General features: G+C 47.6%; 1 protein-coding gene across 6 annotated transcripts in view; it reads left to right on the top strand.

Annotated features, from left to right (window-relative positions):
• Positions 1-22,502, top strand: part of Nr5a2 (nuclear receptor subfamily 5 group A member 2) — a 141,926-nt gene that overhangs the window by 1,445 nt on the left and 117,979 nt on the right. Inside the window, exons 1-5 of one of the 6 annotated variants that reach the window (XM_013158114.3) lie at positions 9,512-9,740; positions 10,231-10,368; positions 14,329-14,447; positions 16,142-16,283; positions 18,990-19,636. In XM_013158114.3, the coding sequence (XP_013013568.2) occupies positions 9,521-9,740; positions 10,231-10,368; positions 14,329-14,447; positions 16,142-16,283; positions 18,990-19,636 (1,266 nt within the window). In that variant the 5' untranslated portion in view covers positions 9,512-9,520. Of the gene's footprint in view, positions 1-9,511; positions 10,369-13,138; positions 13,328-13,405; positions 14,004-14,328; positions 14,448-16,141; positions 16,284-18,989; positions 19,637-22,502 lie in introns of those variants that run through there. The other 5 variants (XM_003474704.4, XM_023567185.2, XM_063239649.1 and 2 more) reach the window with 5 other exon arrangements.

Genomic DNA, 22,502 nt, shown 5'->3' with positions numbered 1-22,502 from the left:
ATGCGTACTAAAAACGTTCTGTACCTGAGAAAAAGAAAACATGGGGTGGGGGAGCACGCAGAGTGCAAAAAGAAACAGTTGCTTCGTAGGTCTCAGACACAATGCAGTTACAAGGATGGAGCTGGGAAAAAAGCACAAGAAACCATTTCAGATCTTTCTGGTCGCGCGCCAGCCGCCCGGAGCTCCGCGCCCCCGCAGGCTTGGTTGGGGGTGCGAGGGGAGCGCCCGTGAGCGCCGGCTGGGGACGCACACCACGTGGAGCGCGCGCACTCAGGGGCTCGGGCTCGCGCCCGCGGTGGCTCCCGTTGGTTGCAGCCAATGAAAACCCAGCAAGGGTTCGGGACCACACAAGTGGACCTCGCGCGTCGTGCCCCGACCTTAGGGATGAATTAAAGATGCTAGGTAGCGAGAGCAGGTGGTTTGCACATCTCTCTGCTACCGTGGGAGAACTGTATTTTTAGCACCAGTCATCACTGAGCAGGGGTTATGCTGCAACAGAGCCGGGTCCTGCTGACAGAAGACAGACCATGATCTGCAATCAGGCCTGTCACAGAGGGCTGGGAACCCTAAGAGTGTCAGTCTAAACCCGGACTGATATTCAAAAATTCACCAAAGCCGCGCGTGGTGGTGCAGACCCTCAATCCCAGCACTTTGGGAGGCTGAGGCAAATTCGAGCCGGGCCTGGGCCCCATCTCAGAAAAAAGAAAGAGAGAAGGACTAGGTTTACAAGGGACTGGGTGGGGATGAACTCAGTCCAAAGTTCACCCCCAGTTCCAAAGAAGGGGGACAGTGCCAAGAGGCAGCCACCCGGGTTTGGTGAGTTTACTCACTCTCCCACCCCCAACACACACACCTATGTCTGCCCAGGCACCTTGGGCGCCAGGTCCCTGAGGACAAACCTGTGGTCAGTTCTCCTTTCTCTGAGTTTTAATCACAGCCACGAGGCCCAAGCATGCTCCTAGAATCTCTTTTGCCTTGCATTGTGGTCTGGCAAGTGGTTGTGAGACATAGCCTTAGGGACCACCAGAGCTCCATCTGTTCACCAAGTAGCTGCCCAGGAGTGCCGAGGATCAGTCATGGGATCTTGGCTGAACGGAGCCATCCACAGGCCTGAGGAGAAAAGAGGCAGTGTGGAGTCCTCATACTGAATGGTTGGATTGGAAGGGTGGAGCCCATTCCTAAAGATCACACTTGGATGGGTCTTTCTGACTGTCCAGGTCAGGCCTAGTGAGAAGAATCTACTGGTGAAAATGAAGAGACATCACCTAGGGTCCCTGTAGAGCTCCAACCTGAGTCCAGCACATCCACACCCCTCCAAGGGCTTGCAGCACTACATCTGTAGTTACTCCAGGCAACACACTTCCTCCATTTAAAAAGCCCTTTACATGGGTCTTCACCAGGCACATTCTCTTCTATGTGCTGGGGATTAGATGGCAGCTGTGTATAGATGTTAGTGCTTATATATAAAAAGAGAACTAAGGTAAAGTTGTTCCTTCTGCCTACCTGCAGGATAATTTTCCAGATTTGGGATATAACTAGATCATTCCCTTCAAGGCAACTAGCTCAGGGACACTGGTCAGGGACACTTGGTTACTGATCTAAGATATTTCCCCCCTCCTTGACAGTTATTGTACTGAATGATGTACCATACTAACTTGGCTGTCTATAAAACAGCCACATCTGTATGGTAGGAAACAAGCTCTGTAACAGGTATTTATTGACCTCTTAAATATGGCCAACATCATGCTTTGATTTATATTAAATTTAACTAATGTTTTAACTGCACAGGCAGAATATTTTATGTACCTTTGATATGCCATTGCACAGTATCCACAGAAAGTTACGTCTTCATAGCTAAGGATACATAATACATAATGCAAACACTGTATTGAATCTGTGATATGAGATTTGCCATCTGGTCACCTTACCACTCCCAAAGTCTGATTTTAATTTGGTGATAACCTCTAGCAAACGCTGTACTCAGAGGAACTCTGAAAGTAGATGTCACTCAGTGGAAAATGTGACAGCTTGTTATATCACCCTAACCTCTAACCAACCTTATTTGCAATGCAGAGTAGAATGCCAGGCACCCTAATCCTATGACACCTGTACTTTGGGCTTAGGCAACCAGTTCCTTCCAGGAAGCTAAATCCTGGAATCTCTTTTCCTTTCCCTGTCCCATCTCACCTCTAAAACGGTGCTTCCCAGATTCCTCTTCACTGGCCTGCGTCCACAAGTGGAGGCCAGGATTTCTTAAAGATTTACTTTAATAGGCCAAGAAAGATTTACAACATAAGGGAAAACAGAGGTTTGGTCATGCCTCTGTCCTTTGTTTAACTCTCCACTGGTCACAATGTGTAGGCTTACCCAGGATTCTTGAACCGAGGTAGAAAGGCATTTCAGAAGACCAGGCCTGGTGGCACACACCTATAATCCCAGGACCCAAGAGGCTGAAGCAGAAAGATAGCCACAAATTTGAGACCAGCCTGGACTACATAGTGAGTTCAAAACCATCCTGAACTACATGGTGAAACCCTATCTAAGTAAATAAATAATTTTTTTTTTAATTTTTTAAAGGGGTTGGGGATTTAGCTCAGCAGCATAAGCGCCTGCCTTGCAAGCAGGCAGTCGTGAGTTCAATCCCTGGTACCGATAAAAATGAAAAAGACCAAAAAAAAAAAAAAAAAAAAAAAAGTAAAAAAAAATTTAAAAAGAAAGAAAATGGCTCTAGAACAGTTTTTCTGGGCAGAGCCAGCCGCAATGCATTCACTCCCAGGTCTACAAGTTCATAGTTCTATGAGTTGTCCCTCCTCATTCTTCACTTTTTTGTGACAGAAACTTTTCTGACAAATACTGTTGACTTCAAGGGAGTGCAGGAATTTTGAGGGGGCATCAGGCTTTGGGGAGGCCCTGAGAAACAACTGACACTGCCCTTCCCAGCCTGGGAGATGAGACTTAGAAAAACCAGGTGGACTGCAGTGGACCACACAAATGGATAAAAGCTGCCTCTTTTTTCATTCTTTTGGGAAGTTGAGAAGACTTGTAAACTCCAAATAATCTGAAAACATGTTCATGAGCTATGTGATGGACTCTCCCCCCACCCCAGTGATAATATAATTAATTGTCCATAACGACTGTAAATCCCCACAAGATGATAAGTTAGCAAGCCTCTTTCATTGAAAGGCTATGTCTATATTTAAGGCCCCAGAATGGTTAGTGATTTCCTACTTGTTCATATTCCTTTATAGGAAGTGTTTGGGTGAAGTTGGAGGAGGCTGATATTCATTAACAGATAATTATTTAAATATAAAGCCTACTTGGTTGGCCTCATTTTCGATGCAGAATATAAAATCAGAAACTTCACTTGACTTACCAAAGATTATCAGATTGTCTGAACAGCCATAAAATGTCAGAACTGATTCTGAAATCCATGTTCCTTCCCCAATGTAGTAACCATGTACAAGCTTTTGTTGATACAAAGTAATTATGATTTAAACTATTGGTCAGGGCTGTGAGTGTTGGTACTCCTATAATCCCAGCACTTGGAAGGCAGCAGGGCTGCTCAGAGCTCCAGGCCAGCCTGGGCTACATAATGAGTTCAAGGTCAGCCAGAACTACATACCAAGACCCTTCTTCAAAAATAAATAAATGTGTCAGTCAGACTTTCTTCTAAAATACAATGGGGCTTAAGAAAGACCATTTGTCTTTCTGAGACAGGGTCTTGCTATGTGGCCCAGGCTACCCTCAAACTTGCAGTGATCCTCCTGCCTCAGCCTCCCAGGCAGTGAAATCACAGGCATGTGTTACTATGCCCAGCTAAGAAAGACATCTTTAAATGACTCTTATATTTTTAAATTCCACAGTGGAAATCTCATTTGGATCTCTGTAGAACCCAGAAAGGTTTGATGGGAAGTAAACCAAGGGTAAAGTAGCTCATCGGGAAGGGTTCGGGTTAGAACAGGTGAGGTGAGAAGCAATTTCTGGTCACTCACTCTGGAAAAGAATCTCTGGAGTTTGTACAAAACCTATCTTGGTTGGCAGTGTGTAGTGTACCTTGGAGACCACAAGGCTACCAACCTTCCAGTGAGGACACAGGAAATTCAGTGCCTCCACCTCCTCCAGGGCCAATGGGCATGAGGAGGACCAGGACACGGAGGCACTGCGTTTAGACAGAAGAAACACGCTGTCGTCGCACTGGGAGAAGGGCTGGGGGAAAGGACAACCGGGCACTTTAAAAAGCGCTTCTGATAAGCCCTGCTGTGCCTCCTGCGGGGAGGGATGCAGGTCCCTGGCCGGCGCCAATAGTTTCCCCAGCGAGTCCTGGATTCCTTGCTCAGGGCTGAACGCATGAACTCTCTGTACCTGCCCACCCCAGCCGAGTTTTACTGGGTCCAGAAATCTCCATAGGATTACAAAGAAAATTGCTTGGAATCCGCGGACCGGTCCTGGAATCAACTCCCTAGTTAACAGACAAGAAACTCAGAGAAAAGGAATGAATTTGCCTGCAGCCTCGTCGCCCGCTGGCCTCCATCTCCTGATCGCAAAAAAAAAAATGCCCTAAGGTTGGAGAAATCGAGGCCCTCTAAGCTGTGGTCTCCGAAACACTTTCTCCGGGTCTGCGAGTGACCACCCCGCTGTGAATCCGGCTTTCCGAGCCCGCAGCTACTCCGCAGACCCAGTGCCCTGCGCGCTTGGACCTTGGGTCAGAGGGCTCCTTTCCCCAAGGGAGGTCCCACAAGAAGCAGCCCTGCGGCTCCAGAGCTGAGGGATTCGAAGGTCCCCTTTTCAGTGCAGCAGACCTAGCTGAGGACAGTGCCTCGGATTTAGTCCCTAGTCCAGGTTGGGACAGGGCTGGGGGCGTGCGGGGAGTGCCCCTGTCAAGTGTGCACTTGGCTTCTCTATGGGCGTCGTGGCTTGCAGGCGGCAAGGGTGTCTTCCCGGCTGGTCCCGCGGCGAGGACTCGGGTGGTGACAGTTGCTGGGACGTCAGTTCGAGCTACAGCTGGCTCCCCCTGCGCGTCAGCTGCGGAGAGGAAGAGACTGATGCGTTCCGACCACCTCCCGAAGATTCCTCTCCAGCCGATACTTTCTCCCTGCTGGGGGGCACCGACTGAGTTTGGGGCGCGCCTGTACCCCTAAATTGGGAAACTTGCTCAAAGAAAAGGAAGTTGGAAAGTTCTCCTATAAGTCATTTCTTATGTGGAGAGGCCCAGATTCCGACAATCCAGGCCGTATTCTCCAAATTCCCCGAGGGAGAGATGAACAAACCTGGATGATCCAAATTGCAGCTTTCCATGTCTTTTTCCCAGTGAAGACAGAGCTGTGCTGGCCTGAGCGCCTCCCAGAGTGAGCGGGAACCCAGCGCCTCACTTTCCATTCTCCCAGAAGAAGGATGTTTATGGGGGCTGCAGGTTTTCCCCTGCACTAGGGACTGAGGTTGATGCTGTCTTGAGTAGTTCTTTAATCCACGTGGCAAAAAGGGGATTTTTAAAACACATGGCCCATTTTCTCACTTACGTGTATTTTTTTTTTTTTCAAAGCTTCGGCCAGCGACTCCTTGGTAATTCACAAGGCTGCATTGAAATTTAACCCGTTTCTTTTTAAAACAAAGCGCTCCAGAGGGGGGCGGGTGGAGTCTAGGCGTGGGGGCGTGGAGCCCGCCTCTTGAGCCCAGAGCGAATCTTTGGAGCTTTTGCTCAACTTAATTTTCAGAAAAAGACTAAGGTGGTGTCATATGGGTTTTTTCAGATGGGAGGGGCGGAAAATTAAGCAAATTCGAGCTTCACAGTATGTAGATAAACTTGCTACTCTCTCGCCTCGGGCTATCGCTGCCAGTGATGAAGACCTTTAGAGAGGAAAAAAACTAGGTTTCTTCGAGGGGCGGAAAAGTAGAAACGCGCGGGACGAGAAAGGTAATTGTTTTTTTCTTTTCTTTCTTTATTGAGACAGGGTCTCACTAAGTAGTTCATGCTGGTCCTGAGCTCACTTTGTAGCCCAGGCTGGCCCGCAACTCACAACAATCCTCCTGCCTCAGCCTACCGAGTGCCAGGATTTAAGGGCATGTGTCACCACGCCCGGCTTGTTCTGGTTTCTTAAAAAAGCCAAAAAAGTAGATACGGAGAAGGAAATATTAGAAAGTGCCTAAAGGATAAAGGTTTGCAAACTTCTTGCGAGGTTGGATACATCAGGAGAAGCTTCATCTGCCCAGGCGCGTGGGAAAGTTTGGGCCTGCTACTCAGTTTCCGAGTCCAGGAAAAGAAACCGCTCTTGCATATCTAAACATCGGATCCCCCGCATCCCGCGTGGGTGAACGCCGCCGGGCCAAGCAGACTTCCCAGGTCAGACCAAGGGCTGGCAGCTCCCCGCGTGCTCCGGAGCGCGGCGCGGCAGTGCGGGAGGGAGTGTGAGGCCGATCGGCTCCAGCCCGCTGGGTGAGTGGGGCGCGCACGGCCCCCCCACGCCGTACCTGGATAAAATATGCTAGGCCTGCGCTTCTCGGGTTCATCAAGGCTGCGGGAGCCTCCCCGAGCCATCATCTTTTGTAATTGCAACCGTCAATCAACGCTTTAACACAAAGTCAGAAGCGGGAAGGCCGAGCCCTGGGAGACCAGTCACGTTAGCAAGAAGGAGAGGCGCGAGAGATGGAGAGAAGGGGAAGAAGTTTGCCAGAAGTTGGCAGCAGGCGAACTGGGAAGGAATTAAGGACGCGCCGGTTATCTAATACTAGAGCTGTGTCCCTGGCTTCTGGTCTCTGGTCTCCAGCGGTTAATCCGCGGGAATGAGGCCAGAGGTATTCCACGACTACTGGCTCTGAGAGGAGGAGTGGGGTTGGGTAAAAGATGCACTCGGCCAGAGATGGGCTGCGTTTGCCCGCCTGGTTTTGCAGATGTCGTGGTCCATCGAGACCACCACAGGGAACAGCGCTGAGAACACACAAGGGCGTGATCCACCTGTGTCCATCTGGACTGCCTCCCATCTCTGTTGGCCACAGGCCTCTTGGCCTCACACCTTCCTCGGGAGCCTAGAACTGTCCCGGGTAATCGGTCACAGACACTGCGAGCTGGAGCCCCTGCACCGTTCTACAGAGAGGGCCTTGCAGGGGACGCGGGGCTCCGACCAAGGTCACAGAGTAGGCGGGCCTTTGCCTTCCGCGGGGTCCTCAGCCCAGTACAATCGAAAGGTCAAGGGACCAGGGTGAGCGTTCAGAAAGGAGGAGTGCAGAGGCCATGGGAGACTGGTACTGCGCTCGGTGTGGGAGCCTGGCTCCGTGCCCCTCCCTCCGCGTCTGCACCGGGGTTGAGATCCGCACCTCTACCAAACTCCTGGAGGAGCTGCCCGGGGAAAGGTGAAAGCGCCTTTGGATCTCTGACAAGACCCGACTCCAGTAAAATTTCCCTTTTCGTCAGCCGCTGGAGGGGGTTTCGGAGGTCCCTGGAGAGAATCTGGAATTGGGCTGCCCTGGGGAGCTTTTCCCGCCCTGGAGGGCCTAAGGCTACCGGGCTTCCGCGCTCTGAGTCCCTGGGTTCCTAGAAAAGGTAGTTTCCTCTCTGCTTGAGACCTCTGGCTCTTCCGTGCCCCTTCCGTTCAGAGCAGAAGGTTCTGCTTGGACTAAACCTTTAAAGTAGGGAGGAAAGTTCTGGACTTGTCTTTCACCCGTGCTCCTAAACTTTAAAAGTTCGACTGCAAGCCCCACTTCCTTTCACCTCATTTCTATCTTTGAGCATTTTCTTAGAAATGTACCTGTAGGCGATATATGGATGCCAGCTGGCCTTTTGCCACCATCGCTGTCTGTCTTGGAGGATGTAGGAGGGCACACTGCCCTGGTGGGGGAAGTCACTCATGTGGCCTAAGCGGAGTCCCTTCCAGCTCTGAAGCTGGTGTTAACAGCATGACCACAAAATTTGCTTCTCTAGGTCAGTCTCTGCCTCAAGTCACAGATTTCTTGCCACACTGCAATTACAAGGTCCTGTGAAATTCCCTGTGAACTTTTTTCAGCTCTCTTGATCTCCTCCTCCTGGGCCACGCAGAGTCCATGCCACACAGGACTGGAAGCTTGTTCTTAGGATCAAGCTGTGGAGTCCTGCATCCTTGGAGGTGGGGGGATTGGGGAGGTCTTGCATAAGTGGCCCCAGCCTCTTTGAATTGCAGTGGGAGAAAACCTTCTCCAGGCTTTGAAACAAACTGATTTTCCAAGTTCACCTAAACTGACAATCAAAGCAGGAGAAACAATGATCTTCTTTCTGTGATGTTATCATAAATATCTAAGCTTCTTAAGCATTACTCATTTTGGCAACTTTAGCCCACTTCCCAATACACAGTAATGACTTCCCTAAATTTAAAATTTAAGTGTTTCCATGAAACTGAAATACAAGTAAAGCTAACATTTTAAAAATACAGATTCTGAAGGTAGATAGGCAAAAGGACAATTTAGTTCAGAGAGAATAGTACCTGACTTGCCAGGAGTGGGTGCATGATATGCAACTCACTTCATATAAAAGTGTAAATTATACACTGCAATGATTGGAATCATTTTAAATTCATTAAATAGTAGACTGGGCCATTTGAATGTGTGATCTCTGCCATTTAAATTGAATAAATTCAGATCTTTTGAGATTCAAATTCACCCCCTTGTGGGTAGATTCTGATAATTAACCCTGTTGCACAACAGACCCCGAATATGAGGCTTTTCGGATGCAGTCAGGAGGCTGGAAAAAAATGTTTTTCATCTCGTTGGGATGAAATCTGAAAACTTTGAAGATGTGGCTGGGCTGGTGGCCGAAGAGCTTGCATAACAGATGGTTCTTTAAAACTTTTTGTTTTTTTTTTTAAAAAATGCTGAGCCTCTGGGCCTCATGTGGATCTGTCCCACCAAAGAGACACCAGAATGGAAAAGGCAAGCAGTGACAGATCTGTGCATTCTGTATGGAAATACTATTCACTAAAACTAGGAAGCCTGTCACCAAGATAATCGTGGGCTCCGGTGCAGGGTTCACAGTGTGCAAAGTCGCAGAGCTGGGGAGCGGAGGGGCAGCCCCTTCCCCTAATCTCCCGCAAGTAAGTGAAACCTCAGGGACACGGATGTTCCCTCACCGAGTGCCCAACCTCGCTCGGGCCCTCTTAGGCACTCGGGCCCCACGCGCTGGCCTGTTGAAACGCTGAAGGTCGTGGGAGAGCAAAGCTGCGAGAGCCCCGACTGTAGACCATCTCTGCGTTGGAGAAGAGACGGCTGCTGAATTCAAAACCCCTTCTCTCCTTAAGTGAGCGTTTGCACTCCTCTCGGTCTCCTCACCGGACAAGACAGCGAGGGCACGTGCCCACAGCCACGCGCGCCCTAGCCCTTCTCCCCCCGCTAGCAGAGATCGCCGCCCGGCCCTGGCTCCTAATCCCCGGGCGCGGCGCTCAGGCAGAGGTCGCTTCTGGCCAGCTGCGAGACCCGGCAGCCTTTACCTCCCCCGCCCCAGGCCACGGTGGGTGGGAGTGGGCGAAGGCGGGGTGAAGAGGTTGGGCGAGCGGGGGACGGGATGGAGCATCCTCATTGGCTGGCGGCTGGTGTCCGACCTGAGTCCGGAACCCGCGTCCCGGCTCCCTGTCATCACCCTTCATCCCAGCCTCCCTACCCAGCCCCGGCCCTACTTACCTCCCTTCTCCTAGCCGAGCTCGGTTCCTTCCAGCGCCGTCGCCCTCGGGCTGGAAAGGGCCGCTCCCAGCCGCGCGCGCGGAGTGGACGCGCAGGAGAGGGAGGTCGGAACTTCACAACTCCGCGCTAGCGATAGGGAGCGCGAGGGAGGCAGACGGAGACGGGGAAGGGGCGGAGAGGCCGAGCGCGGGGAGAGGCGGGGAGAGCGGGAGGCGAGCGCCGCGGGAGAAGGGGAGCGAGACCCTGCCGATCGCGAGCTCAGGGCGGCGGAGGAGGACGGAGGCGCCCGGCCGTCCGGGAGCGGCGGCAGCAGCAGCCGGCGGCCGCCCGGAGCTCGGCGGCTGGAGGATCCGTGGCCCGGGCAGCTGTGCCCTCGCCGAGCGGAGCCGAGCAGAGCCGCGCCGGGGCGCCGGGACCTCGGCGTCCTCCCTCGCCTCGTAGCCCCGACCTCCTCGTCCGCGCGGGGTGCGGGACCGGACGGGGCTCCCAGGTCCCGGCCGGCAGCTCCGCGGGGGCGCGCGCCGGAGAGCGGGTGGGTGAGCGGCCGCCCCTTCTTCTTCCCGCCGGAGTTGAATGTGTGCTGCCCGTGTCCAGGTGCTGGGCCTCCGGACCGACACCGACCCCCCATTCCCGCCCGCGGCCGCCTTGTCATGCTGCCCAAAGTGGAGACGGAAGCCCTGGGACTGGCTCGATCGCATGGGGAACAGGGGCAGATGCCGGAAAACATGCAAGGTAAGGAAGGCGGCGCTGGCTCGGGCCGCGGCCGCTTCTCCACCCCCCATCCCGGCCCACGCCGCGGGCTGCAGCTCCCCGCCGAGGGGGGACAGGGGCGTAGGGCGTCGCGGGGCTTCACGCCCCCTCCTCAGGTACAGGCATAAAAGTTTATGCCCCTTCCCCAATGATATCTAATTAGCCGCCCCTAATTAAAGCGTGAGGCTTCGCGGTCTACGCAACTGGAGCGGTGAGGAGGGAGCTTGAGGCTGCACACACTTGGGGTGATAAGGTCCTGAGGACGGGAAGGTTTCACTGGACACCCGCGCGGGCTCGGTCACTGGAATCGCAGCGCGCCGTCCTATTCACACGTGGAGGGAGAGGACTGCCCAGGGAAGCCAACTGCAGAGCGACAGGGCGACCCAAGAGAGGCCGTGTTAGCAGAATTAGAGTACGCTCCCCCTCCCCCAAGCTTGGGGACCCCCTAGAGCCGGCTCAGGTGCGGACAACTGCAAAACTGTAAAGCTCAAGGGAACCAAAGTCACTGCCACCCCATTCCCTGCCAGGGTAGTGACCAGTCGAGGGGCTATTAGTTTACTGCCCCTTCCGTCTGTGAGCTGTGACCATGGAGAGCCTATGTGTTTCCCCAGGTCTTGATTGCTAACAACAGAAAGAAAAAAAAAATTCTACTGGCTATATTTTCTCCACATTCCAAAATAGTCACTCTAGATCTGGCTTGTATTAACCCCGTCAGAAGTTTATCGCATTTGCCCGGGGCCAGGAGGGAACAATGCTAGGAAAAGTCACCGGTGCTCTTCCATCCTCGCCCCTTCCCGCGCGCAGGATGTGCGGGCCGGCGGGCCTGTGATCCTGCACGCTTCCTGCCATCCCCTTGCGCGAACTTGAAAGGGCCGGGAGGTGTTGAGAGCAGAGTTCAGGGCTGGCGTGCTCTTCGGCGCGGGGTAGGCAGCGCGCCCGGGGCGCTCAGGCTGGGGGCCTAGACTCCCACATCGCCGGGGGAGAAGGGGGTGGCAGGAGGACGTGCATTTTCCTCGTGGGGTCGGTTGTTCTCTCGACGATCTGGGGTCCCTCCGAGACTTCGGATGGGGGAAGCCGTGAAAATCCCCTGGGTTCAAAGCCCCGGAGAGCAATTTTGCGGGTTTAACTGCAGAGGATCCCGGTTAGCCTAAAGAGGCGTTTCTTCCCAGAATCTGGAATGGAAGAGAAGTGTGTCTTGGCGGAGGCCCCAGGGGGATCTGGCCGGAGCGTCTCTTCCGCCAGCCCCAGGAGAGAGACGTCTCCCCTTTTCGCCGCCCTCGGAGGCCCGCGCGCTTTTGGCTCCGAAAGGAAAGTTAGTTCTTCGCGTACGCATTCTGGCGCGGGCGTTCCCGAGACTGGTAAAGCAGCTTAGGGAGGCACTGGAAGAAGCTGAGAAGGGGAAACCCCAGGGTTTAATGGTGGAGGAGTATCCAAGATGATATTTTCTTGGTAAAGTTCTAGAGGCGCCTTCCTGGCACTAGCTTAGGCCCCCAGTGGGGAGCACCGGCTTGCTGTGTGTCCGGGGCTCTGGAGAGTCCCCCCCCCCCACCCCGGCCGCTTGCCAGGGTCTGGGTTCAAAAGCAGCACCGGGAGAGCCTGGGCACGGTTTCCTCCAGGACCCAGCCTGTCTGTCGGAAGAGATCGTGGACCCCATTCCCTTGCGTGCTCTAGTTCCAGCGCCTTAGTGCAGCCTCTCCGGGGTCCAGAAAGAGGGTCTGCTGCTGGGTTCTCAGCGCGGCACACCCAGCCCCGCGGGAAGTTTTTGGCGCGCCCGAGGCCACAGCTTTCCCGGACCCTGTAGATATCTCCTCTCCCCAGATGGAGACCAGGGAGAGCGCAAAGACTTTGCTGCAATGGATTCGCTTGTCCTTCCGCTGCACCAGGGTACTGGTGACCCTAAGATGCCCCAGCCACCCACAGCGGCGCCTGTCTCCCCACTCAGCCTCTCTCTTTTTAATTTTTCAACAGGAGCCCCATTCCTAGAGCTAGGTCTTTAGGGTGTTAGACCCCGAGGAGGGTACGGAACCCTTCCTTCTGTAAGAGGCTGCCTGCCTCTCTGTGCCCATAGGTGTAAAGTTAAGAGTTTATTTGTTCCAGGGAAAAGCAGGTAGAAAAAGAACATACTTTACAAATACAATATTTTTCCGTCCTTAAAACATGGTTTGAGTTTTCAGAGTGCCATAAACGTGTAGGCTAAAAAGAACTTGTTGAACTCTCAGTGACTCGCCAAACCCTGGGCACCCTAAACCCAGACAGGGCTTCTCAGGGCCGGATTTCCAACCTGCATGCTGGTAAACTGCGCACAGCATCCCTTACTTCTGTGTGTGGCCTTTCCCAGAGCCTCTCCTCCTGGGATTCTCCCAGACTCTGGCGAACTCCTCCTCCTAAGCCCCAGCCAGGACCCTGTCTGGGGAGGGACACTGAGGCCACAGGGACACCCTCCACCGCCACTCCGACGGCGCTTTCCGAGGCTCTCAAGAAAAAAGAACTTTATTTAAAAAAAAAAAAAAAGGCACTGGCCAAGAGGTCCCTATGGTGACAAAGTGGTCGGGGTGGGGGTTTGGCGATAGGGCGGGGGCTACTTCTCTCGGTTTTTGGTAAACAAATCAGAGGAAACTTCTGCTGGACTGTGGTTACCCCCTCCCCCGCACCCCCCCAGCTCCACCCCCTGCAGTGCCACTGATTAACTTAAAACAAACTGGCCTCTGCGTTTGTACTCCATTGGGTAGCAGAAGGTTGAGCAAGGGACGGGAGCCGGGCGCGCCCGAGGGTTTGGGAGCGGGTTCCCGGGGAGCAAGGTCGGCCGCGCCTCCGAGCTGCGCAGACCTGCCCGGCGCCCTCGGCGCCCGCCCCCGCGCGCGCCTGCAGCCGCGCTCCTCCGCGAGCTGTGCTCGGGACTCGAGCTGCGCGAGTGCAGAGTCTCCGGGAAGTACCTGAGCAGGTACTTCTGGGGGGCCCCTGGTCCCTTCTCTTCACGTGCATAGTTTATCTTTTGATTTAAGACGCCTTCCTGTGTTAGCGTCCAGAGGAAGGCGATGACCCGAGCCGAGCTGTGAGCAGGGACCTGATTTCTGCCTAACAGGGCGATCTCCAGGTGTTGATACTCCTCAATGATGATCTGAAACACGTGAGGTTTATTATAGGGCGTCGGTCGTTGGTACTTTCCGACGAAATGAAATCTTTATGTCTTTCTTTTCCTCTGCTACACCACACACACACACACACACACACACACACACACACACACACACACACACACGCCGTCCAGAGTCCTTTCTTTTCTTTTTATTTCCACAGGACTGTTGTAAACTCGAGGTGAAAGTAACCAGGAGTACTGTCGATACAGAACTGAATGTTTCGATTAATCTAACAGATCTGAACACTGGGAGCCGCAGGCTGTTGAAGTTGGGCAGTGCTGAGAAGCAGGTTTCTAAAGTCTCAGCTCCTCAGTGGAGCAGCGGTTACACATATAAATGGGTGCTGCTGTCCTTACCAGCCAGGTGTACTGGCAGCAAACTGCTGTGAGAGTGGGGGAGTAACGGGTGTGCTTGTTTCTCTCCGAAGGCAAAGGTGACATTTTGGAACTGAACTTTGCAGAGACTTAAAACCAATTCTAGGTTCGCTGCTTTATGCAATTCATGTTTCCCTGCTGATCTGGTGCTTTGCAGAGTTAGGAGACTTGGTGTTCAACAGTTCTCGGTTTAGAATGTTAGCAAGAGAAGTTGGAATTATTTTTAAGTTTAGTAATGTGAAGTGCATGTTCACTGGTGCCCAAAGAGGTTTTACTTTCACTGTGTAAAAATACACAGTACCACCTGGGTAAAAATTATTTTTTTATTTTAGAACTTACCTAGTGATATTTTGCCAACCTATCACCAAAATGCTTTTCTTTGCATAGTGAATTAACTGGCCGTACATGTACATTGCTCTTTTTTGTTTCAGTGTCTCAATTTAAAATGGTGAATTACTCCTATGATGAAGATCTTGAAGAACTTTGTCCTGTGTGTGGCGATAAAGTGTCTGGGTACCATTATGGGCTCCTCACCTGTGAAAGCTGCAAGGTTTGCTTATGTGTTGCTACCTTTAAAAAATGCAATGTTCAAGACCAAAAGAAGCCATTTGAATTACTTTTCAAGGCTAAATTTAGGCTGTTTTATTTTACTCAAAAAATGAGTGCGAGAGAGAGCTAGTCTTTCGGAGATGATTCTTAGAAATATGTGTCTGATTTAGTTCAAAAGGCAAGGAAATTTATGCTGTTTAGAAAACTTTGCCAGTCTCATGGCCTTAAAATACTTTATTGTAGGAAAGTGATACTGCTGTGGAATGGTTGCCATTTCTTACACTAAATATTGATTTCACTTGAGTTATATATATTTAAAGCATTGTTGGTCTTCAGAAGCAACATGACAAAGTATTTCCCAAATAGGTTTTAACTTCAGGGTGCTTTGTCCTACAAATGTAAGCATTTTTTATCCACAGATATAAAAGCCTAAGTCCCCAGCTTCATGATTTCATCCTGATTTATTCCAAAAATAATTTTTAAGATTTTTGAAATTTGTGTTATAATGACAAAGAAACTGGGTTTTAGTTTCCGAATTTTTTAAAATAAGTGTATCATGTGATGTATTTAAATGCAAGGAATCTGAATATGTAAAAATGTCCTCTGTTGTTAGGAATATCTATGATACCTTAAGGATTTATGTTAAACTTTTTTGTATAGTCCTCGTTAACTCAGTGTTGACTAATTTTTAAACTGTTTTGTTTTTAAAGTTAAAGACAGTTCAACACAATTAATTAAAACATTGCCAGGAAAACCCTTTATAGTCTCTGTTACAAAGTGAGATTGTTTCCCTTGATGGCTAGTAGTATAAACAAGAGTACTGTTTTATAAAGCCGTTGTTCTACTACAAAGTTATAAACTTAATTTTTGATTAATCCATTTGAATGAAATATAATCAATGCACAAATTCTGCTGTAATTCAGTTTCATGATATTCTTTTTCTCATTAGTTTCACTTTTTTAAAACACAGTGCTCATACTTGAATGTATTCCAGTGGGGAATTATGAGCATTTTCCCATTTTACTCTTTAAATCCTTTTACTTTTAACTATCCAGTGTTGACATTTCTCAAAGATCTGAAGTATTTTATTATTCAGTTTTTCCATTGGCATTTTTGCAATGGTTTGTCACTGAAATTGTATCAGACTACTTAAAAACAATGCAGACTTCTATGAGTACTCTTGTCTGGAACATGAAGCTTAATAGGAAAATAGGTAAAAATCACTGGTCAATATAGAGTGTGTTTTTTCTATTAGAATGAAATAGTGTGAGCCTGGTGTGGTAGCACACACTTGTAATCGCAGCACTTGGGAGGCTGAGGCAGGAGGATCATAGCAAGTTCAAGACCAGTCTGGGCTACACAGTGAGCTCAAGGCCAGCCTGAACTGCATAGCATGATCCTGTCTCAAAAAGATAAATCAATCAATCAATAAAATAAAGAATGAAATGGTGTATAGATAAATCTCCCCAAGATTTGATGTAATTCATCAGGAACATAACTGAGACCAGAAAAATTTCTGTTATGTCCTGGCACTGTTTTGAAGGATTATATTGCTGAAATGTAAAGTAAACTACAGAACCACGTAAGGGTTCCAGTGTTGCAGTGAAAGGATTTACTGGTGATTTCTTTAAAATGAAACAGTGAAAGAGACTGGTGTTCGATTTATAACATATCTCACTATTTTCTGTCTTGTAGGGATTTTTTAAGCGAACAGTCCAAAATAATAAAAGGTATACATGTATAGAAAACCAGAATTGCCAAATTGACAAAACACAGAGAAAACGTTGTCCTTACTGTCGATTTCAAAAATGTCTGAGTGTTGGAATGAAGCTGGAAGGTAAGATTCTTCTGCAGACTGCTGCTATTAAGTCTCTAAGGATGAGGACTTTAAAACAACACTACTTATAACATGGTAACATTATTTCCCCAGTCTTTTAACACTACTGACAATAATGTCAGATCATTTTATATTTTGTCTGCCGAATAGTCGGAGTCTCATGGTAACATCTAGTAAGAAAGAAATGTACAGAAGTCCCCCTTCTTGTGAGTTTGGGAAACAGAAACTTTGATCAATAAAACTAGCTAATAGACAAGACCAAAGTAATTCAACTGAGTACAAACAAAAATAATTTATTAAAACATGAAAAATAAGATACCTGTTACATTTTTAAATCAAAAGTTTGCTTTCAATCCTTTTAATAAGTGTGCTGATCACAATTGTTTTGTGAGTAATATTTAGTCTTTCCTCATGAAAAGTTTCTCAGGTAAAATTTCATTATTTTGTAGTATAGGAATGTGCATTTGTTTTTTTTTTGAAAGATAATGACTGAGCCTGCGAAATGAAACAATTGAGAAGCAAGAAACGTGAAAAATAGCTATTAAGTCAGTAATGGTGGGTGCCAAGAACAAGAGACTGATGGTAGTGGTCGTTCCCCATAAGATACACTAAACTTTGTTTAAGGAGCAAAACCTACATGACGGCATTCGGATTGGTAGGCTGTAAAGTTAATGTGTGACTGCTGTAAATAATTTGTAGTGCATGGATTGTAATAGCGGGCGCTGCTGGTTTTCAGCCTTTGACCTACTGGCTTTTTACAGATTAAATATACTGCAAATAAAGTAATAATGAGAGACACAGCGCTCTGATGGTGCCAGATACAAGACTGCATTTTAGTTGATCAATGACACGCAGGCTATTTTTATTTGGAGCTTTTTTTTGTCATTTGGAACTCTTACTTAATAGAAATAAGAAAAAAAAAATTTAAATAAATCTTCCAGATTGCCAGGAAATTTCTTCCAAGCAGCCACATTGATGATCATGAAGACTATTAAAGTCAATACTGTATTGCTTTAAGAAAAGACTGAGAAGAGAAATAACTACTGTTTATTAATTTTCTTACCATTAGTCACTATTATTTACTAAATAGCAGTATGTTTTGGTGGATGCTTATTGCACTATGAGAAGACAGATGTGAAAAGATAGATGATATGATTTTATATGATGTCATTTGATTTTTTAAAAAAGAAACGAAAGAAAAAGGTTGCATTTCTTTACATTGAAAATTATGTTTTATTATACATCAGTCACTCGGGATATTCATACTTCTTAAAAGTGGTATGAAACAATTGAATATTAGGTAAATTATCATCCAGATGAAAAAATCTTTATGATCTTATGCAGTATTCTAGATACCTAGAATTCACAATAAATTTTTAATGTGATACTAATCCTAAGATAAAAAGCTCAGAAACTTAACCTCCAGCAATTTTAGTATGTCACAGGCTGTCAGAGGTTGCTGGTTTCTGTCTAATTGCCATTGGCCACCACCGGCTTGGAGAGAGCAGCTAACTAAGGTATTAGGCATGGCCCCAGCTCCACACACAGGGTGGCAGAAGAGCCTCTGGACAGCTTTAGGGAGGAATTTGCTTTAATTATTGTCCAATTCTGCTGAAATTAAAAGCAATAACTGGCTGTTATCTGATAGGCACTTACTAAGTCCAGGTGAAAATGGATTTTCCAAAAAGGACATATATGCAGTCCTTTTGCAACAAAGAAGCCACAATGGTCACAATTTAATTCAGAAGTAGATTGAGTGTGTGTGCATTCGTGTGTGCATGCATATTTGCACACATGTCTTTCTGAGACAGGGTTTCACTATGCAGATCAGGATAGCCTTGAATTCCCTTTGTAGCCCAGGCTGGCCTCAAACTTGCATTAGTCTTCTGCCTTAGCCTCCCCAATCCTGGGATTATAGGAGTGCACCACCACACCTGTCATTGATCCCCCCTCAAAAAACTCAAAATAAAAGAAAACAAACCCAAAGTGGATTTGGTTCCATAAAGAATTACCCCATACCACTGGGTTTGGAGGTATGCACCTTTAATCCCAGTGCTCAGGAAGTTGAGACAGGAGGATTTCTTTGAGTTTGAGGCCAGCCTGGGCTACAAAGTGGGTTCAAAGCCAGTATTCACTGCAACATAGTGAAATTCTGTTTCAAAAAGACCGCAAAAACCAAAGACAAAGTAATACCACATACCTGGCACTATAGAAACTATACTCCGATGAGCCAGGTGTGACTTGCCCTTAATTCCAGGATTTGAGAGGCTGAGGCAAGAGGATTGTTGTGAGTTGGAGGCCACCCTCAGCTACATACTGAGCTCAAGGCCAGCCTGAACTCCATGGCAAAAGCCTATCTCAACATCTCCCCTCAAAAAGACAAGAAACTGACACTCCTAATAAGAAAACATGCTCTTTCTTAGCAAGTATCCTCACATAAAGCAAAGATTATGAAACCTTTGGTTGACAGAAGGGTGTGTTCAAACATTTTTGATAGCAAAATACACTTGGAAGAATTCATAAGTAAATAAAGAAGACATGCTTTTATTTTGTTTCTTTCTTGGAACATGTGTGGGATATTGTAATGAAAACCACACAGAAACCATGTCTGTTCAATTCTCAACATTTCAGATATCTGGAGATGCTGGAAAATGCTGATAATTTGCATTTCATTTACATACTCTTCCTTTTTTCTTTTCCCTCCAGCCGTAAGGGCTGACCGAATGCGTGGAGGAAGGAATAAGTTTGGGCCAATGTATAAGAGAGACAGGGCCCTGAAGCAACAGAAAAAAGCCCTCATCCGAGCCAACGGACTTAAGCTAGAAGCCATGTCTCAGGTGATCCAAGCAATGCCCTCTGACCTGACTATCTCATCTGCGATTCAGAACATCCATTCCGCCTCCAAAGGCCTACCTCTGAACCATGCTGCCTTGCCTCCCACAGACTATGACAGAAGTCCTTTTGTAACATCCCCCATTAGCATGACAATGCCGCCTCATGGCAGCCTGCAAGGTTACCAAACATATGGCCATTTTCCTAGCAGGGCCATCAAGTCTGAGTACCCAGACCCCTACACCAGCTCGCCTGAGTCCATCATGGGCTATTCCTACATGGATGGTTACCAGACCAGCTCTCCAGCCAGCATCCCCCATCTGATACTGGAACTTTTAAAGTGTGAGCCGGATGAGCCTCAAGTGCAAGCCAAAATCATGGCCTATTTGCAGCAAGAACAGGCAAACAGGAGCAAGCACGAAAAGCTGAGCACGTTTGGGCTCATGTGCAAAATGGCAGATCAGACCCTCTTCTCCATCGTGGAGTGGGCAAGGAGTAGCATCTTCTTCCGGGAGCTGAAGGTACGTTCCAGCCACAGAGCTCACACTGTCCTCACATAGTGTTGGTGCTGAAAATAGATTCTCCTTTTCTGGTTTGTATGACTGGGAGAGTAGAGGTATCTCACGACCATTACTTCAGTCTGGACTCTGGTAGCTTCACTTTATGGCTTTTGTTTTGTGTAGCTCTTAATTTGAGGGGTGACATTTAAGCCAAAATATATTGGAAGCAAGTTTCTGTTGTCCCTCACCCCAGAATATATAGGGCTGGAGATATAGCTCAGTGGCACAAGTGCCTGCCTGGCAAGTATAAGGTCCTGGTACCAAAAAAAAAAAAAAAGAGTGGATATATTCTCTTGAATTTAGAGGCTTCATAGCCAAAACAGATTTAATGTCTAATAGTACCTGGTAAAGTACTTTTAAAAGTTACCAAGTAATGAGCTGTATTAAGTGGTGTCATCTTGAAGTTATTTTCAAAGGAAAAAAATGCCAATATTGAGTATGCTTATGCCCTGAAGAATCCAACCCCTAGTTAGTAGTATCAAATAGGTATTTACTATCTGTTTGCCTTGACATTAGGTTGGTAAAGCCTTTGTTTTTGGAGCAGATTCCAATAGGATGTTTGCTGTCATTGAGTGGGGAATGGCAAGTAGTGTTAGTCCACTGGGTTTGGGTTTTAGGCCTTGTGATGTGTGCCTGCTGTTTATTTTAGTGGATTGGTACATTGCAAACACAGTACTTGTTTGTATAAGGATCTGTGTTTAACTACATAATTATTTTATTTCCTGAAACATTAGACTGAATTAATATAGAAAAGTTACCTAGAAGTCTGGCATCTGAGTGGCTACCAAGCCACATTTGGTAGCCAGTGGTTTCATTTCTGACTGAATTTAAGCTCCTTTTTTCATTTTGTTTTTTGAGATGGGGTCTCACTGTGTAGTTTAGGCTGTCTTAGAACTCACATGTAGTCTAGGCTGGCCTCCAACTTGCAGTGAGCCTCCTGCTTCAGCTTTGTAGGTGCTGGAATTGTAGGTGTGCACTAATTGCCTGATTTATAAATGTGTTGTAGATTTGGTTTCTACAGATATTCTGCTATAAAATCAGTTTCTTCCTTTCTCTGTCATGAGAGAGATGGTTGGTAAATCTCTGCGGCTTGCAATTACCTGGAGCAGGGAGATCTTTAAATCTCTGGGAAAAGGAAAGTAACAAGGCAGATTTAAATGTAGGTAGAGGGTTATTGTTTATAATGCTCTGTGCAGGACACAGAAGGACTGTGGTGGACTGGGGAATATGGGAGCCATCTGAAAGTGGAAAATAATGCTTTTTATAGACGTCTTCTTCACACACTGCTGTTTGTTTAAAAAAGTTGTGTGGATGTATCTAAATAAGTTATGAAATATCATAGCATGCTTTTAGGACTTGCTGGCATATCCTGTTTTTTTACTATCACGTCCTTTATGATTTCACTGAAAGAAGGCTGTGGTGTAGATGTCACCATAGACTGCACAGGTCAGGCAGAGTGTGTCAGGTGGTGTCATCAGGCAGAGATGTTCTGTGCATGTAGATACTACATGGTCATCAGAGCCCAGTTCATTTAGGAGCCAAAAACATCAACAACAACAAACGCCAGCTTTCCTGGTATTCTTACATTTACGGTCACATCCTTAGGAGACCAGGTATGGGAAAACGAAATCTATGAAATTGTGTTGGAGGTGTCGTGGAGTGGTGTGGAGGAAACCACTGTCCTTTTAATTGAGCAGGGTTTTTTTTTTTTCCAAATTTTTACCTTAGTCTATGTTTGTAGCACATAATTATTACATTCATCGTGGGCAGGTGGGACACGTGAATAACACCATCTGAATCCCTCCCTGCCCCCATCTCTTGGTCGCATTTCCATTTGCAAAAACCAAATGAGAGGGTTTTGCACCAAAAATAGGGAATGAGAATTTGTAGGTAAAGCACCTCACTGGTGTCTGGTATGCCCTGCACTCTCATGAAAGGGGTGCTTGCTTGCTGGGTTTTTTCTTCTTTATCTAGTGCCAGAGATTGAACCTAGGATGTATGGTTCCTCGTTAAATGCTTTCTTTAAATTTTATTATAATTATTAATTTATGAAAACTGCAGTACTTGAACAACACAATCTTACATGCAGAGCAAAAAGCATACCAGTGGAATCTCATGCGAGTATCCCTGGGAAGCAATGTTATCATGTGTTCCAGGACAGTATAATTGTATTGTCATTAGCAGTCATTAATAAGTACAGATGAAGGACTTAAGTTTGTCAGGCAGTGAGCTGGGGTAAAAGATGAGCACCATTTGAGTTCTGAGGGATGTCTCATACCTGTACCGCCTTGGGGAGGTAGTGGCAGGAGGATCATAGGTTTGAGACCAGCCTCCACAACTTAACGAGACCCTGTCCCAAGAATAAAGAGAGGGGCTGAGGATGTAGCTCAGTGCTGGTCTATTGGCCTAGCATATGAAAGGCCCTGGGCTCAGTCCCCATCACTGGGGGAGTGGATTGAAAATTGGAAAGGATAAGATACTTTCTCTCGGAGTTTGTGATAAGGTAGCTTCATTAATTACTTTTTAAAAAAGACAGCTAGAGAGAATAAAGTCATATCTCAAATTAGCAAGGAAAGAAACCCTCCGTATTATTTACATGTGAAACGTGTTACTAGGGAACATAGCTACACTTGGGGAAATGTTCTTTTCCTACAGTTTCCTCCTCATACAGCTAATTCTACAGTGAGATTTTTGTATATGGCATGTGGTTACATATTTGGCTAAAATATAAAATGTCTTCAGGAATAGGCATATTAAAATCTGTATACTGTTGTTTTAAAGTGCAATGTATCAGTCTTTCCAAGGAAATATATGTTGGCAAAGGAAA

The sequence above is a fragment of the Cavia porcellus genome, unplaced genomic scaffold (assembly GCF_034190915.1).
Source record: "Cavia porcellus strain 051 isolate PalLab524CR breed Dunkin Hartley unplaced genomic scaffold, mCavPor4.1 scaffold_29, whole genome shotgun sequence".
Taxonomy (NCBI): domain Eukaryota; kingdom Metazoa; phylum Chordata; class Mammalia; order Rodentia; family Caviidae; genus Cavia; species Cavia porcellus.
This window is presented reverse-complemented; position numbering and strand designations above follow the sequence as displayed.